The 19,156-nt window shown below is 44.7% G+C and overlaps 1 protein-coding gene across 3 annotated transcripts in view; it reads left to right on the forward strand.

The window, feature by feature from the left end:
• Window positions 1-5,673: 5,673 nt before the first annotated feature.
• STOX2 (storkhead box 2) overlaps window positions 5,674-19,156 on the forward strand; it is a 195,795-nt gene continuing 182,312 nt past the window's right edge. Inside the window, exons 1-2 of one of the 3 annotated variants that reach the window (XM_086379922.1) lie at window positions 6,458-6,597; window positions 6,789-7,231. In XM_086379922.1, the coding sequence (XP_086236048.1) occupies window positions 6,868-7,231 (364 nt within the window). In that variant the 5' untranslated portion in view covers window positions 6,458-6,597; window positions 6,789-6,867. Of the gene's footprint in view, window positions 7,232-19,156 lie in introns of all 3 variants that reach the window. The other 2 variants (XM_086379924.1, XM_086379921.1) reach the window with 2 other exon arrangements.

Here is a 19,156-nt window from a genome sequence, read left to right on the forward strand (position 1 = left end):
TATCATTTGACATTCCCACCAGCTCTGTATGAGGGCTTCGGTGTTTCCACATCTTCAACAACACTTGCTATTGTCTGCCTTTTTTTGTTTTTTAATTATAACCACCCTAGTAGGTAAAAAAATGATATATTGTCTAGTCTTAAATCCATCCTTTGAGTTCTAATTTAAAACATTTTACTTTCCATTTTTGAGTGCTTGTACTGAGAAGTTTTGGGGCTTCACTGGTGGCACAGTGGTAAAGAACCCGCCTGCCAATGCAGGACACATGAGTTCAATCCCTGGGTCGGGAAGATCTCTGGAGAAGGAAATGGCAGCCCACTCCAGTATTCTTGCCTGCAGAATTCCATGGACAGAGGAGCCTGGTGGGCTATAGCCCATGGGGTAACATGACTACAACAAAAAACTGAGAAAATTGTAGGATGTCTATTGTGCTCTATTGCCAGGAATGGAAGGCCTAAATGTGCTTTTTTCTTGATAATAAATATGTTTTCTAATAAAATGTTTTTATTGTATGTATATATTTAATTCTGATATGAAACTTAATTTTTAGACATAGAGTGCTTACCTAATTACTTTTTCAATTTACATTTACGCCCTTTAAAATATTTAAGTAGGATAAACATAAATTGACAGCTGTGTGCTGAAAAGATACTAAGATTCACAATAACTGTCACAGATGGTAGACAAGTCTTGTTGACTTGCCACTTATTTTGCATTTCTAAATTTTCAGGACAATCCCCATTAATAGTATAAGGGAAATATAACAAATTACAAATAAAGCAACTTCATTTTTTTAGAAAGGTACATTTATTCATCTAGAATAAATGAGACAAATGCTTAGAAGTTAATGACTTTATCTTGAATCACCAAGAATGACTAACTATATATAATTAGATTTCTAAACTCTGGTTAGTCACATTTCAAAAGTAATTAAGTGGAAAACACCATAGGAATCAAATTCCATTTGTAACAAGGCCCAATGTCGATGATTTTGAAGTTCCACTTTAACAAATACAACATGAATAAGATCATTAAGCGTTCTCTTGAGAATGATTGTGTCTGTCTTTTAAAATGCTGTGGTATCTGCATGTTTCAGATAGCAGTTATCTGATTAACTACAGCATTTGCCTAAAACCATCTATTTTTAGTTGGCTCTTTTCTTGCCTTTGGAGATCTGCCATCTGCAGTGATTTTAGAGGAAGGCGGGCCTGTTGACTGGGCAAGATGACAGGGTCCTGGCAGGTTATAATTTCCATTGTTGAAGATCTCAGACTCTGAGCATCCACTTCCATATTTGGAACAGACAAAATCAAGGGAAGAACTTGGCAATTAGGTTAAAAAAAAATTAACAGATAATGAACTGATTCCATTCCAGTTAGTAGGAGAAATACACAAGAATTGTGTTTGTTTTCTCATGTCGTTTTGTTATTAATATCAGCTATTATTTCACAAGAAATGGCCACAAGGTGTTATATAGGCTCATCCATACAGTTATGAAATTAATGACAGTAGAGTACGTATCATGGCAACAGTTTGCCATGTTTTCTTCCCCCAACACAGCCTACACAGAAGATGCCATTTACATGAGGGACCAAACCTCATGGGAGCACTGGTGAACGGCACGAACCCTGGCAGGGTGGCTGTAACTCCAGCCCCTTTCTTTTGTATCTAAGAAAGCCTAGCAGAATATGAAGGATTGAGCAAACTTATTTCAAGAGGAACTTTGAATCCACCCTATTCTAAAAATAAATAAAAAGGAATCAATCCCAAACAGGTACTATTGTTTATAACCATTTTCTTGGACACACTGCCCAGCAACTGAGACTCACGAATGGATCATGTCCCTTAGGTTGGAAAGGACTGTATGTTATATGTCAGCCTCATACAGTAAGTACTCCTCTTTCAAGTCTTAGTTCAATATTATTCACTGTATGAAGTCTTATGTCTTTCTCAATGTTGCCCATTTAATGAATTTATCCTTCCTTTTAGCTCCCTCCCCATTGTAATATGTACATTTGTCCACTATTTCACTAATAAGGCCTAATTTCATTTTGGGGGGATTACTGTCTGTCTCCTCTTGCAAACTGTAAGCTCCCCACAAATAAGCATTATGTCCTATTTATTTCTGTATCTCTAGTTACTCAGCATACTGCCTAGAATACAAGTTTTTTGATACATGATTCTTAATGAATGGTAGCAAGATTTAGTAACTTCTAATCACTTTGAGTTAAAGACTGAGGCATGCATGCTAAGAACATGGACATCTGCTATTTAAAATACTTCATTTAAAAACCCACAATAACTTGATATGGCCGATGAAATTTTTGTTCAAATAAAATGGACTTCTAGCATAAAATGTGGGGTATGTTGAGTTGGGTTTACAATTATAGTCAGGAAGAGTGTAAAGTATTTTAATAGGAAAACTAGGCTGGCTTCTATTCTCAACTGCTCCCATGTACAGCTTTAGGAAATGAACAAGAACCAACCACGCATAGAAACAGAAGACAAAGAAAAGTACGTTTTACACACTGCTCTTTGAAAACTGGTTTCCAACTGGGATGGGCTTCCGGTTTGTGATGGAGATGCCAGGGCTGGTACAATATGAAAGCCAGAATACAGAGGCGTCATGGCTGGGTTACTCTCAACAGAGGCATTATTCAGAAGATCTAAGAACCAGCCAGAGTTCATTTTTAGGCTTACATGAGGCTCTCAATTATGGCAGCAATATTAAACTTTGTCTTAGAAGAGATTCATTCTTTGGGGGCGGGGAATGAGCCAGGAATCAGCATAGCATTTAAGAGCACTTTGAGACATTTTGAGAAACTGTCTCAAGCCATCAAAAACTGTTCCCTGTAAGGAAGATCAATACAGGTCTTGACTAAGTGAAGTATCTTTGGTAGGCTGTCAGGAGAAGTGAAGCATCTGACGTACTTTTGCAGTGTTTTCAACATCAAACTCATTCTCAACCACTATTTGAGCCAGTATCCTCAAGTGATTCACACACGTGCGGCTGTGATAACAAGATGATCAGTAACTCTTTGAAGAAGAGTGGAGGGGGCCTTTATGCAGTTGTTAAGAGCACAGACTCTGGAACCAGACTGCCTGGATGTGAATCTTGGCTTGAGAACTTTACACCAAGTCACCAAGACCTTGAGCACATGAAGTTCACCAAAGTTAAGATCTCTGTGGATCAGTTTCTCATCTATAAAGTTAAGATGACAAAAGTATCCAGCCCATAGGGTTTCTGCACAGATTAAATGAATGAGTATAATAAAGTGTCTACAGTGTATACGACACATAGGAAGCACCATGATAATGTTAGCTATTCTAATTATTAACCTGGGATAAACAGTAACAGACATTCCACTGAGAGCATCTTTCTGGCTAGTAGGTGAGCATGTAGACATAAACATCAAACAGAATCACTAATGCTGCATAAGTCATGGGCTTTCTAGGTGGCACTGCCAATACAGGAGACATGGAAATGTAGGTTTCCATCCCTGGGTTGGGAAGATCCCCTGGAGGAGGGCATGGCAATCCGCTCCAGTATTCTTGCCTGAAAGTCCATGGACAGAGGAGCCTAGCGGGCTACAGTCCATGGGGTCACAAAGAGTCAGACATGATTGAGCAACTGAGCATGCAGGCATGCACGTGCTACAGTTAAGGGTGTTGGTGGCTTACCCTTGAAAGAATCCTTTAGGAGGCTTTTAATTAGAATAAGCAGTAACCCCACAGTTATAAGATCTCTGTGGGAACTCTTGGGCTCCTACTGCAGTGAGGTTTTATTGAGTGGTTTGTGCAGATGCCATTCTTCCTGACACATTAATCAATTGGTGCCTTGAATTATGGAGTTAGGAGTCTAAATCACTTATCACACTTGTGAGATAAAAATAACGTAGCAGAATTTCCATTTTGCTTTATAAAAGTTGACTTTCCAGAGGTGCCACAATCAGGGCATCCCTGAAATCTTCTTTCCTGCCTAGATTCTTATTTGTTAGACTTTCCCAAGAAGCATGCAAACATTACCACAGTGCAACATTAAGTAGTGCAAACATTATAACAGTGGTCCAATGATCTATTGCTCTTTAATCATGTACCTCAAAACTCAGTGATGAAAAACAGCTGCCACTTTATTATGCTCATAGTTGGGTAGATCAGGAATTGAGACCAGGCACAGCTGGGGAAGGATCACCTTGGGTATACAAAGCTTCAGTTGGATTGACTTGAATACCCAGAGATGCCTGGGACAGCTCAGTTGGGGGTTACTCTGGGGCCATGGTTCTATTATATTTGGTGTCTGCTGGGGCTAGAATATCTCTTTCACTCCTGTGTTGGTGTCTAAGTTGGGAAGGTGAGAATGGCTGGGAACTGGCCAGCACTGTGCTCTTTCCATACCTCCTTCTCATGACTAGCTTGAGCTTCCTCACAACATGATGATCTCGGGGTACCTACACTTGTTACAAGGTGGCTGCTTCCAAGAAGCTTAAGTGAGAGCTAAGAGGCTAATCAGTCTACTCCCAGAACCGGTTCAGCATCAGTTCATGCGTGCGAAGTCACTTCAGTTGTATCCAACTCTTTTCGACACTATGGACCATAGCCTGCCAGGCTCCTCTGTCCATGGGATTATCCAGGAGTGTGTTGCCATGCCCTCCTCCAATTCATCTCTGCTCTACTGGTCAAAGCAATCAGAGGTCCTAACCAGAGTTCAAGGGGTGAAGAGAGATTCTATGTCCAGACAGGGGAGTGACGGGGTCACATTATGAAACGCACAAGCCTGGGAAGCATTGTGGCAGCTCTCTTTGGAAAACACAATCTGCCATGAACAGAAATTCCAAAGTGATGGCCCTTAGGCTGGAATGCACCTCCCTGAGTGATGACTGTCTGAGTGTCTGTTATATCCCAGTGGACAACCAGCGACTGATAAGCCTGGAGCAGAGCAAGTTTAGCAAAGCCCTCTCTCCTTGCAGGAATGGCAGGCAGTTGACAGCAGGCAGCGGGGAGAAGGGCTGATAAAGAATTTCATTCACAGTGCTCTTTCATTCTTTACATCCCACTTGATATTGAGCTTCAGTATGGAGAAAACTGAGGCAAGGGTTCTCCCCAGGGAGAGAGGATTTCTTATTTGATAAGTTACCAGAAAAGTTCTTCCTGAACATTTTCAAGTAAATCGGTGCAGCAGTGTCTCCTGAATGAAGTCATACTAGTTTATCGTGGAGGTTTTCAGTTCCTTTGGAGGCTGCAATGTATGCCGAGGCAACTTGGGTTCCAGAGTCATAAGTCTGATTCAAATCTTGGGCTTATCAACTATTCATTGTGTGACCTTGGCCAAATTAGCTCACATCATTTTTCTCCTTGGAAAAATCGGAATAATTGTTCCTCCTCCTTGAGTTTTGTAAGAATGAGGCATTGATAGATGTTAAACAGTTTTCCTTGGAAAATAACCAGGAACTGTCTCCACTACATGGGTCAAGATAAAGGTCTTGGAGGCTGAACCTAGGGAAGGAACAGTTCCTTGCCAAGAAACATTTGCATCTTCCTTCATGATGATGTACCCAAGTGCCCCGCTGAAGGGGATGTAAGCACAATGTAAATTTTCCAGGGACATTGGCAGTGTGGCCACTGCAACCTTGGCAAGAAACCCTTCAATGATCCCTCTCATCATATAACTTTTTTTTTTTTTTCAGGTCAGGCGTTTTCAAAGTGTGGCCCAGGACCACCACCAGCAGCAGTTAGCTAAGAATTTGTTAGAAAGAACAGTGGTTAGGTTCCACAGCAGACCTACTGAATCAGAAGTAGTGAGACCCACATCCTGGTACCTCTGTTTTGACAAAAGCTGCAGGCGACTCTGTGAGCACTTAAGTTTGAGAAACGTTGCTCCAGGAAAATTTAACATGAAACCTTGGGGTCAATTAGGGTTCTAGATATACAACTAGTCTTTCTCAATGGAAAAGAAGAAAAACGGAGTTTGTACAGAAAGAAGCTTAATGAATCGGTTTTTTGTTTGTTTGTTTTCGTTTTCTAAAAGAGTATAATCATTACCTTTCCTGGTGAATTTCATATCCTTTTCGTCAATGGAAGAAGACACTAGGAATGACCGGGTTTCTTCTACCTTAGGCCCACAGTACGGGATGCAGATACGGGAGAGAGTTCCCACAAGGGTTTGGGAGGAGGGACTGATGACAATTTTTCGTGGTTGACTAAGTTTTTTAAAAAGCCACTTCCAAGGGCACATCAACCAGTCAGCGGAGGCACTTGTTCCAGCAGGAGGTGGGAGGTGGGGGCGGGGTGGAGCGTGGGGAGGAGCGACACGCGCAGCTCGGGGACTCGGGGCCTTCCGTGAGTCGCCGTGAGTCCGTGGACCCGCCACCTAAACGCACCCCAGGACCCGGCCATCCGCACCCCCCGGGACCACCTTCCGCCGCGGACTGTTGGGGATTCCTCCGGCCCGGTCCGGCCAGGCGGGTTCCCCTGCCTCACGCGAACTGCCCGCCCCCATTCCGCGTCTCCGCCCCTCGCCGGGGCCGCCGGGCGCCGAGGGAGGCAAGGGTGCCACGGCTGGAAAATGAGCGGTGCCCGGAGGGTGGCCCGGAGCTGCAGGTAACGCGCGCCAGCCCCCGGCCCTAGAGGGCACCGCACACGCGCCCCGTCCACGCGTGGCGACCACGCTGCGCCCACCCGCGGGCTTGCGCCCAAGCGGGTCCCGGGGTGTCCTGGCGTCGGGGCGCAGGGTGGCGGGGGCGCGGCCGGCTCCGGGGGGGCGGCACTAACGCTCCCCGCGTGTCCCGCAGCTCAGTTTGCTCGGCCGTTCCCGGGAGCGGCGGGAGGCGGCGGCGGCGGCTGTGAGTGGGGTCACGCGGCGGGCGCCGGATGCCTCCGAAGATGGAGAAGTTTCTGCAGATCGCGCCTCACTCTCTGGCCATCGTCCTGGGCCCGGCTGAGGGGCCGGCGGGGCAGAGGTCCGAGGCCGCCCGGCCCACGTCCCCGGCCGGGCCCCGGCAGCTCTCCCGGCACCACATCGGCTACGAGATCTTCGCCGACTTCAAAGCCGAGAACATGCAGCACTTCTGGAACAAGAAGGTCACGGCCGCGGTGGCCGAGACGTTCTTCCTGGGCTGGATCGACGAGCAGGTTCTGCTGATCCAGGGCAAGGAGGAGCATTTGGAGGCGCTGCGCGAGGGCTGGTCGCGCCGGGCGCTGCGGCCGCCCTCGGGCTTCCACATCCGCTGCCTCGGTGAGTCCGGCCGCCGGGCGCCCCGTCCCGTCCCGCCGGGTCGCGTCCGGTGCCGTAGCGCCGGGGACCTCTCCCCGCCCTGCCGGAGCCGGCGCGCAGGCCGGGTTCCCCCGGGCGCCCGCGTCTCTCTCCACCCCCGCGCCGCGCCGGGGGAGGGGCCGGCGGCCTGGGCGCGCGCGGGACGGGGGAGCTTCCTGGCACCGAAACCCCGGGAGCAGTACCTCTGCGCGCACGGCGCTCCTGGCCGGCCGGCGGGAGCCTCCCTGGCGGCACCTGCGGGGCGGTGCCTGGGGCCGACCAGGTGGGCGGCGGCGCGGGAGGCTCGGCGGGTCCTCGGCCGCTCCGGTGCTGCCGGGTTTCCGCATCTGCGCTCGGCTCTGGCCGCGGGCGAGCGTGCAGACGAGGGAGAGGTGGAGACAGACGGCTCCCAGGTAGCTTCGAGCGGCAGCGGGCTTAGCCGCGGGAGACGGCGGCTAGGTGCGCGGGCGCCCCCGGGTGCATCCTGTCCGGGGACCGGGACCCGGCCCCTCCGCGCCACCCCCGGCTGCCTCTGCCTGGCGCGGCGCGTCCCTCCCGGGGTGGGTTGACTTTTAAGCGCCGGTGTTTCTGTGCACGACTGAGCTGTGTAGATTTCGTTGCCGCCCGTACATCTTTCAAGTAATTTTGTGAGTTTGAAGGTAGGAAGAGACACGAGGACCAGAGAAAAAAGTCTGATCCTCAACAAAAGAGAAAGCAGTGTCCGGGAAGAGCCTGCAAGGTGCTGTTCACTGCTGCGTTTCCAGCGCGTCTCGATCTGCTGTTTGTTTCTTAAATTGCCTTACTTTTTCTCAACCCAGTCTGCATCTCTTTTAGACTGTACTTTTTATTTTTGTACTTTAGGCTCGGTGGCTCAAAACGGATATAGTAAATAGTAATATTTTGTGAAACGGTTTCGGGAAAGAAACCATTCTTCTAGTCCCAAGGTTTAGAAATTCTTTTGTGACATTTTGGGAGGAGGTCAAAAGTTCAAACGCTAAAAGACGGTAAAGCCGCCTTTTTCGTTAGCCAGGGTTGCTACGCTACCTTCTGCTGAAAGCAGACCTTTTTACCTGCTAACGTGCCTTCCTCTACGTATGGCAAATTTATAGCATTTTTTTTGTTTGTTTTGTTGTGTTTTGTCAATTTTCGAATAGCAGAGATCTTTACAAAACTTTCTTTAAATCCAGTAGACAAAAAACTAGTAAAGCTTGCCTCTTGTGTGTTTTACAACGTGTGTTGAAATTTCGAAAGGTGCCTTCACTTTCTTTTTTGACGTTAGCAAAAACCTCAATGGAGTCCCTGTAATTAAGCTGCCTTAGTAAAGGGCCAAGATTAATGTCTCCGAGATTTCATCTGCTCTCCTACTGTAGAACTGCAACACACTAGGAGGTAAGAATGTATGTAGTCATTTTTAGGCACTGCAGAGATTGCATTTCAATAGTTTTTAACCTTGACTTCATACTTATTCTTTACTTTCTATTTTGGAAAATTTCAAACAATATGCAAAACTAGTACAGTAGTTCTCTCCCTCTCTCCTTCTTTGCCAGGATATTTCAAGACCTTGAGCAGATGCCTGCAACCCCAGATGGACCTATATGTTAATACTGTTTTTTCCTATACCTTCATACCTATGATAAAATTTAATTTTAAAATTTCTTACAGTAAGAGAATATCTGAATTGCTAGCATCATTTCTCTTCTGCTTTGGGGCCATTGTTAAGTAAAGTAATGGTTACATGGACACAAACACTGCAATACCACCACTGTTGAAGTGATGCTGGGCAGGGCGACTGCTAAGTGGCTAATGGGCAGGCAGGTAACCTATGCATTGTGGATTCGCTGGGCAAAGGGATGATTTACATCCCAGGATAGGGTGGGATGGGGGAGTGAGTTCATGAAGCTACTCAGAATGATGCCCAATGTAAAACGTATGAATTGCTTGTTTCTGGAATTTTCCATTTAATATTTTTGGATCTCAGTGGACTCCAGGTAACAAACTGCAGAAGCAAAACCTTAAGGGTTTTGCTTATAATAAAAAATGCTATATTGAACTCCTATGAACCCATTATCCAGCTTCAGAACTTACCAGTATATGACCAATCTCATTCCATCTTTAAATCTCTCCCACTGTTCGAAATCCCAGCTATTATAATAATAGCGTTTGATTTGTAAATATTTCGGTTGTTCGTATTATTTTTCATTTTAGCAGAATTGGTGAGCTTATGGAAATTGGTGATTTGTCATATCAAGCAAATAGAACTATTTTGGCATTTTAAGGGTTTACAGATTGCTGTAGTTCATTGACTGTGGCCTGTTGCCTCGGTATCTTAAACTGTCTCAAGCTGACTGGCAGCTGGCAGGTAGAGTAGCTGCACTGGCTCAGCCCTTACCTCAGTAGCATGATGGCCAGCACGCAGAGCACCTCCTGAAACCCACAGCAGACCAAGGAGCATGGGTGATGTCTTCTGGGATCCAGGTGGTTAGCTTTTGTGAACTGCTTGGGGATTCAGTAACGATGGTAAAATACTGAATTGTTTGTGATGGTTCACCTCCTGTAAAACTTCTCTCAGGGAACCTCCGTGTCAGCTGCAAGGCTTCCTAATTTTTTGGTGGAAGATCTTTTATTGAGCTTTGAAACTCCAAAGTCCAGAAGCCCCTGATAACTGGCTCACAACCTTTTACTCTGAGGCACAGTATATGTGTGGACAGGTTCATACACTCAAAAATACAAGAAACAAAACCTCAGCCACAGACGTGTACTCAGAGGGAACCTAGCTCTAAATCTGGAAGGAGTGAGTGCCAGTCTCTTAGGCACTCCGTCTAATTTATATGCAAAAGCAGGAGTTGATCATTATCTGTGAGATTTTATTATTAGTAATGCATTTCTTGCAGGATAACTTTCAACGGATCCCTCAGACTGACTACCTATATTATCAGGTGCTTTTATGTGGTTTTGTGATTTTCCTTGATTATTTCGTGGGTATGAGACAGCCACAAAACCAGAGAGAGATGAGCCTTCTGGAGGGCATCATATTTCCTCTTGTTGAACTTGAATTAACTTCATCAGTCACAAGTAGTCCTCTTAAATAACTGGTAGGCAAATGCCAGTTTGCATTTTATTCTACTTATGGTTAATAATTATTCACAAAGTTTGGTTGTTTTCCAGGTAGTCTCTGAGAGCTCATCTCTAGGTCGTGGTAATAAAATTGTCCTGTTAGATCCTCTCAGTGACGAAAGGGGAAGATTGCCTTTGTTCCATCTCAGAGTAACCTTCTCCTCGTGGGGTGTGTGTGTGCGCGCGCGCACGTGCGCACAAATGCATTAACCCCATGGACAAGAGGTCTGCCCAGGCCCTCTTTTTTGGCTGGGGCCCAGCGTTGGTGAGGCAAGCCTACACTTTCACTGCAGGATTGAAAACAATCTTGTCTTGCCTTGTAACTTGAAACATGCGTCTTGAAGTTGCCAGCAATTCCAGATTACTTTTGGCTGTAATTCCAAAAGTGTGTGGTTCTAATCACACACTTTTCAGGTCCGGGTTCAACAAGGGGGAGATGACTATGGATTCAATAAGAAGCAAGGAATTAAGGAACTCAAAGGAAAAGTAGTTTTGATTTGGGAGATTCAAACCCACTGCTTAGAAATGACCTACTTTGGACATGGAGGGAATAAAAATTCAGACTTTTGATTTCTGGGGCCCTCCAAAGGGAGGTATGGGCAGGAAACTAACAATGTTTTAAAGTTGTGCTGTGTACTTTGATTTAACACTCAGTTGGACGTCTGACATGTTCACTGAGTGCCTGCTAGTGCCCGGCTCTATGTCCTTCTGGAGGTTATAAAGACTGATGAAGCCTGCCGTCTTTGTAGAGATGCTGACTCTGGAACTGGGCATGTGCAGAGGCCTCTGAGCTCAGGGAGTGAGGAGCAGTTACTTCTTCCTGGTGGCCTGGGAGAGGGGTTCCCAGAGAAGAGGCTTGCCCTGAGCCTGGTGCAGGGCTTCCTTCAGATCAGGACAGCTCTCCCACCTGGGCAGGAGCATAAGTGGTCACCGGACGGAGGAATCCCAGACGTGTTTGGCTGGCTGGGGAGTAGGGGGACAGCGGTATGATCAGACAGCAGAAAGCGGGGCTTGGGCCAGAGGTGCCAACTGAGAAGCCCTGGTAGCTTCTGAGCAGGGAGAGGGAATGACGGGGTTTGATCTTTGGTATCCTGAGAATTCTGGGGCAGGGGAGGGGACTGGGCACAGGTACAGCAGCTATTGAAAGAGCAGTGGGGAGAGGTGGTGGGCGCTGTGAGGGAGTGTTTGTTCTCTCTCAGTTCCTTCCCGTGGTCGGGGTTACTGTGCTTTGGAACATAGCACTGTAGCCTGGTTGAGTCTGGAGGGCCTTCCAGCCTCCCCACAGCCCCAGAGGCCCTTGTGAGGCCCCTGCGGGGAGCCCAGATGTTCCTCCCTCCTGGGGCTCCTGGGGTTTCCCACCTGCCAGCCTGATTCAGATCTGACCATCTCCATAGATGCTCCTAACTTAAGATCTCAGGGACCGTGGCTCAGTGTCTCTGTCCCCTCCAGTGGCTCTTTATACTTAGATATTATATTTTACTTTATATAGTATTATACAGATTCTTTGCGACCCCATGGACTGTAGCCCACCAGGCTCCTTTGTTCATGGGATTCTCCAGGCAAGAATACTGGAGTGGATAGCTATTCCCTTCTCCAGGGGATCTTCCCGACCCAGGGATCGAACTTGAGTCTCCTGCACTGCGGGCGAGTCTTTACCATCTGAGCCACCAGGGAAGCTCCATATAAATATATATTTGTATAATTATATAAATATAAATAAATATAGGTATATATTATGTTTATACATATTATATAAATTGAATTATACTTTGTGTGTGTGCTCAGTTGCTCAGTCATGTCTGACTCTGTGATCCCATGGACTGTAGCCCACGAAGCTCCTCTGTCCATGGGATTCTTCAGGCAAAAATACTCGAGTGGGCTGCCATTTCCTTCTCCAAGGGATCTTCTTGACCCAGGGACTGAGCCTGTGTCTCTTGTCCCTCCTGCATTGGCAGGCTAGTTCTTTACCACTGTGCCACCTGAGAAGCCCATATTATACTTTATCCTTAGCTATTAACTTAGTAAGGACCAAACACGCTTTTTAGGCTTTAAATCAGAACTTATACATTATAAAATTTTTAGCTGTTGTATCGCTAAAATTCACATAATATTATACATCAGCTATAGTTCCATAAAAAAAGAAAATTGTTTAGAACATAAGGGCATCAAGCATTTCTTCTATTCTTTATTGGTTTTTTTCAAAGAGAGTTGCTCTCTTAAAGTGGCTTTTCCGAGTAGTAACTTTTTAAGACAATTGTTTTAAAAGGATACACTTCAAAAGAATTTGTATATATCCCAACCAAAAGTTGATTTATTTAAGTCAACTTAAAATTGAATAATATGCCTAGGCTCATGTCTGGGATTGCCAAATGAGTGTTATAAAGCTTTTGGAATTAGAGGCACCCAGTCATTCAACAACTGAAGAACCTCCTCCGATCTCCTAGGATTTGTTCTGGGAATTGAAGTGGAGAATAGGTCAGACATAGCCCTTGTACTTTTGGATATTCCATTCTAAGAGGGCAACAGAAATTTTAAAAATTAAACAAAAACTAAGAATTTCAAAGTATTTTAAGGGATTTAAAAATTAAGCAGGTGAGGACTTGCCAGGCAGTCCAGTGGTTAAGACTCTGAGCTTCCACTGCCGGGATTTCGGGTTTGATCCATGGTTGGGGAACTAACATCCCAGATGCTGTTAAAAAAAAAAAAAAAGCAGGTGATAGAGAGTGACAGGGAAACATGAGATGATAGCTAACATTTATTGATCATTTACTATTTCATAAATGCTTTATTTCTGTTGGCTATTTAGGTATCATTATTTTACCCGTTTTACTGTTGAAAACACTGAGGAATAAATAGCAGGACAAGTGCTTCTCCCAGGACGCCTAGTTAGTAAGAGAGAGAGCTGGGGTCTGGACCCAGGCAGCATAAGTTTTGCCTGTTTTTCTTTTTCTTTTTGGTTATACAGATAAGATTCAAGTTCAGGTTGCCGGCCCCCAATACACACACTCTCCTAGCAGTTTAGGGTTCCAGGTACCCAGAGGCCACGGGTTTGCTTGGAGGTGGCTGAGACCACACAGGGAAAAGGGAAACCAGCACCGGTCCAGGATGCTGCGAGAGACCCTCACGATCAAGCTTCCTTTAAGCCAAACTGTTTGGTCCATTGCTTTGTGTGGTTAATGATCTTTCTGCGGGGCTCACTCACAGGAAGGCAGATTCTTCATTTTCTGTCCCAAAGCCACATTCCCCGCCAGGGCTTTGACTGACAGCCCAATAATACCTCTTGTTTTGTGTAGCACTTGACTGATGGATGAGCTGGGGGCCAGTGGTGGAGGAGCAGATGAAAATCAGCTTGAATGCCGGAGGGACAGAAAGGAAAGCCCTTGAGGCTGATGCTTGTTGAGCCAGCCAGAGAATGGAAGGTGTGACCGGAGATGAGGTCAGAGGGGCTGGCCGACGCCAGGTCGTGTGGGGCCTCTTGGTATTTTATTCTGTGGTGACAAGGTTTTGAGCATCCAGTACAGTTAGGGCACTGGGTTGGGGTCTGTAGAATATCCAGAAAAGCGTCAGACAGGGGACCCTCTCTTAGAGAAGCTTACCTCCTGTATTAAAATCTCACTGTCTAGACAGTGAACAAGGATGTATTTCAACTTTTATTGATTTCTAGCTAGTCATAAAGATATTTTTATGAATTACCTCACTCTGGCTCGAAGAAATTTTCAGTAAAGGTGTGCCAATTTCATCGTAATGAAGTGTTTAGAATGAACTTCAAAGACTCAAGGCCTTGTGATAACTGTTGTAATTTAGATTATACTGGCATGGGAGGATACGGCTGTGGATATTTTGATATCAGTCTCTCTTGACAAAGAACCGTAATCTTGGACACTGTCAAGAGTCAGAATTAGTGGTATCTCTTTAAAGAATTTGATAAATGATTTGGGTCAAGAGGTACAGGGAATTTATCAGAGCCTTTGGGGGTGGCAGACCCACCTATCTATGAGAGTCCGCAGGATGGTGGTGGGCACCCTGTGACATGGCCCCCCGGGCTTGAGATATTCTTTTGATATTAATGCAATGAAAGCAGACCTCCCTGCTGTCGATGTGAGTCTTAATGGCTCAACACACACAGTAAAATTCTTCCTCTGCCTCAGTTTCTTGGGAAGGCCCTATATTGGAGTTTTCTATAATGAGAGCCCATCTGTGGATGTAAAATGGCATGTCTCTGAAACAGGGATGTCACCTCCCACTTCCCAATACCAAACACGTGGGGGAGGCTTTAAAGTCCCCCTGTCTGCGTGGATGCCAGCTGTGTAATAGTAAGTCCAAAATAACCTCCTCACAAAGCCACAGGTCCCTGGAGGTCCCAAAAGGCTTACCAGTGTCGCTTAGCTATGGACCCAGTCTGGCAGGATTGCACCTTCTGACCACCTGCGATCGCTATGGCCTCTGTCTTCACGGTGAGGCCGCTGGTGCTCAGAGGACGCGCTGGGATGCTGTGACTGCATCCCCTCTTAGCATCTCCTTCCATGCCTGTCACCCTTCCCCTGACGCTGTGTCAGACGCCCTCCTCCCCATTTCTTCTACTTTCTCTCCAGGTTTGGGCAACTTTTCCTTTTAAATCTTGCAATCACAGGTGATGTCTTCTCTGCCTTTCTACTTCTAAGGCCACATGCCCCCCGCCCCTAACAGCCCGAGTTTTTTAGAACCTGAAGTTCTCCTTATGTGTCCATTTCCAGGACACCAGAGCTCCATCACCTGCTCTTCTAAAGAACACTGTCTCTGGCGATTCCAGGCTCCTCATTTTCCTTGGAAGTGACCTTCATGAGTCAAGATAGTTTTCTGACACTTTCATGCTGAAAAAGAGGGGAAGAACTTCTATATGTTTAATGTCTCCAAAGGGACACCATCCCAGATGTGATTTTCAAAACAAAATTTTATTTCTTTATAGATGTTCCCAAACCTGCGGCTTTCACCCCTTGAGGCTGTTTTCTGCTCTTGCGCAGGTCCTCTCCGCAGCTTTTTCCTGCCAATCTTACCAAGGCTAGGGGGAGCGTTACAGGATCTAATCTGTGTTCCTGCAGTAGAGGGGTTTTTTCTCTGCTATGTGGAAACATCTGTCCAGTCTGGCTAGTTCGTGTAGCTTCTTTGTTTTTTCTTTTTTTTCTTCATGTTAGTTATTTTTTCTCTGTTTCTGGACAAAAAAATCAGACACTTTCTGGACTCCTCCAGAGGAGGCCAAAGGATGATACAGTCCAATGAACACTGCTGTCCTTCTGGAAAGAAATTCCAACTCTTTATCTCATTGATTATAATCGTGTTTATGCCACGTGTGTGTGCGTGCACACGCGCGCTCAGCCGTGTCCTACTCTTTGCAACTTCATGGGCTGTAGCCCACCAGGCTCCTCTGTCCATGGGATTTTTTAGGCAAGAATACTGGCATGGGTTATCATTTCCTCCTCCAGGGGATCTTCCCAACCCAGGAATCGAAATCTCATTCTGTTGTTACAGTTCACCCAGATCCTCAAACCGCCTTCCTCCAAGATCTTCTCTTGGCCTCTAGCTTCTGATGGCTGGTCCTTTCCCCCTTGGTTCATTCTGTTTGGGTCTTGATGATATCAGCTTGGGGAGAGCCTGCTGACTTTACAGTCAATATACAATCGCAGGATACACAGATGTTCCTTTCATTGTTGTTATTATGGGGGACAACTTTGTGACCAGCATACCTTGTCTAGGTTGATCACTCTCCTTTTATCAGAGTCCAGTTATTAGTTTGTAAAAAAAAAAATGGCTTTAGGTTATTAGACTGAAGTACTAACATAGAAAAGTGAAAGTGGTTCTTTAGAACCCGTCTCTGAACGCGCCAGATGATGGTGGTTGCTCTCTCATCCTCCTTCCACTCTTTCCTGTATCTTGAACATTTCCTCTTACATCAGTACTAAAGGAGGACCATTCTAGAGGACGGGCTTTATGCTTTTTGCTCCTTCAGTTTATTAAATGTCTACTGAGTCTACTTCAGAGTTGGAGAAGGGGTGAGTAGGGAGGAGGAAAAAGAAGAATGAACGTCTGTTAATATTCACTGTGGGTCAGGCATTGTTCTCACACTTTAATATAGTCTCATGTAACCCTTACTGAGGTTGTGCTAATATTTCCATTCTATAGAAGAGGAAACAGATTCAGAGAATATTTATACGTACATGTTTAACACAAGTCCTTTCTCATCCTTTTCACCTTGAAATTTTTTCCCAAAATTAATACTGGAATATCTCTGCTTTTTGATTGGTATATCGATTGCCACCTTTTGCTTTATCTTTTGTATGCTTTTATTTTAGTGTGTGTTCTATAAGCAGGATATCGAGTTAGACTTTAAACCCAATATGAAATTTGTCTTTTTAGAAATATTGAACCACTAACTGTATTGTAATAACATTTGTTTGCTCTTGCTTGAAACTTTTGTATGTCACATGGAAGGCCCTACAATGTGGGTTTGTTTGTTTTTTTTTTTTCACACAAATCATTTATGTTGAAGTAGTGCATTCTTTTTACAAATGAATTAAATACCTTCTTTGGTGCTTTGCTCTTGACCTTGTAACTAAAGCAGTAGCTATAACCAGCAACCTAGTTATTCTGTAGCTTAGGTGAATCCCCAAATCTCTATCATCAACCCTAAGGAAGTGAAGCCAAGAGGGAGATAATCATAGCTGCTCCCATAGCCCCTCCTCAGGGAGGGAGCCAGTATAGACCTGAGTTAGTAAAACAGTCACTTCCTGGCTTAGAAACCCTCTTTGGACAGTGTTGATTTGGACCAGAGGCCGTGGAGGCTGCCCTTGCAGGACCAAGGCTCAGAAGACGGGGAGGATACTTGGGCAGGGCGCTGGTTAGCATTTGGTCCTGTCCAAACTGGCCATGAGACATTGAGTCCTCACCCACTGGTCCTTGATAATTGGTCCCGTGCTCACGAAAGTTTTGAGCAGGCCCAAATGTCCTGCAAGGGTGGCCTTCATTTATTCTAAGGAGGTTACATCAGTGTCATTTGGTAACTGGACTATTTCCTTTGTTTAGCTTCTTTTTTAAAAAACTTGTCATTTTATACTGTGCAAAGAGTCTTAGATCCAGGATCAAAAGCAGAAGAGTGAGGGATGTTGGATGTTACTGAGTTAAACTGGCTCGCAAGGCAAGCAGCAGGCTCAGGTAATTGTAGAGAGAGATTTTGAGGTGATACAAGAAAGAGTAGAAGCTTCTTATAACAGAGGCGCATCTTTGGTTTGCGGAAGTCCATGCAGACAGAATTAGGTGGAGACTGCTGATGGCGATAATGTAGTGACATGTGACTGATGACTGTGAGGAAAAGGTTTAATTTGATGAACTTTTCCCCTCTTCTTTCAAAAATGAGCACGTTGCATATCTTTTTGACACTGTGAAAGAAACAAGGCTCAGAAAGCCCCAAAGTTTCTTTCCTTTTAAAAAAATTTAAGTACAGTTGATTTACAGTGTTATGTGTTTTCTTAGAATAGTGTAAGTTTCTCTTGTTTTCAAGTAGGTGCCCACTCGTTATAACATGGCTAATACTAAGAAAGCCTGGATTCCATAAAATCCAGCATTATCTAGCTATATTTGTGGTGAAAATGTAAAAGCAAATTTAACCAGCAAATTTAACCAGCAAATTTACATGCAATTTGAATAAGTGGGATTTTAAATTTCTATGTACTCAAACTGATGATTAGTTGATAAAGTTTTATTGTGTATAATGCCTTTTTAATGAGCCTAAATATTTGAATGACTTTAGATTTAATAAGTATTAAAGTGCCGTGCTGAAATAAGTATTACATTTTTTTTTTAATTACTTTTTTCTCTCCTCTCCCATTAAAAATTCTGGACATTTATTAGCAGAAGAAGGAAGGATTGGTTAAATGCTAACAGAACATACATTGGATTATTTCTGAAGAGCAGTTTGTTGTGAGTTGGTGAGTTCACATCATTTCAATGACTGTAAGACGGACTGTAAGAATGTAAATCTGGAGTGGCTGAATCCAAGGGTCAAGTGTATGATCTATTCAACAAATGCTTTTAATTTCAAGGGGAGGGATTTAGAGTATGCACAATTGTTCAAGGAGAGGGAATGTGAGTAATTTTCTCTGAGCCCTGACCCTATGTACGCAAAAGTTCTAAGGACTTATGCATGCGGACTTGAATGAGTGAATGTGGTCCTTTGTAATATTGCCAACATATTTAATTTTCCAAGTAGGTAGGTCATTGTGTCAACTTTGTCCTCATGCCAGAACCATTATCCAGGCTTTTCAATTAAGATACTGCCTTCTCAAGTCACAAAAGTTGAAAATGACTACCATTTATATGCTCACCTGTTTTAAAATAACTGGCATTTATGTTCTGCTTGCTTGTATTAGCAGCTCCCTTTGAGTGTGTCTTTCGCATTAGTTTGTCATTGCTTTGAGGATGGAGACGATAAACTTCGGTTATGTGTCCTACTTCAGGTCTCTCTGTGATGTGGATTTATGAGTGTAGCGTGAGTGTATTTAGAAGTATAGTTAATGCTAACTGGCTGCTGGCGGTCATTTCTAAACTCCCTTTTGTGAAAATAATTAGACAAGGAGATCGTTAAACTGGGGTAGCCCTAGTGTCTTTGGTAGCTTATGTAAGCAAATTGAATCCAGAGTCGACCAGATTTTTCTTGAATCTGAGAAAACAAAACTTAAGAACAACTACTAACAGCTGAGTGAAGTTTCTTACGTAAGCCAAACATTTAAGATACAGCCAAATAAATAATTGCTTTGCTTCCCC

Source organism: Bos grunniens, chromosome 27 (assembly GCF_055505025.1).
Source record: "Bos grunniens cultivar Pamir isolate PY7600 chromosome 27, Bosgru_T2T1.0, whole genome shotgun sequence".
Lineage (NCBI taxonomy): Eukaryota > Metazoa > Chordata > Mammalia > Artiodactyla > Bovidae > Bos > Bos grunniens.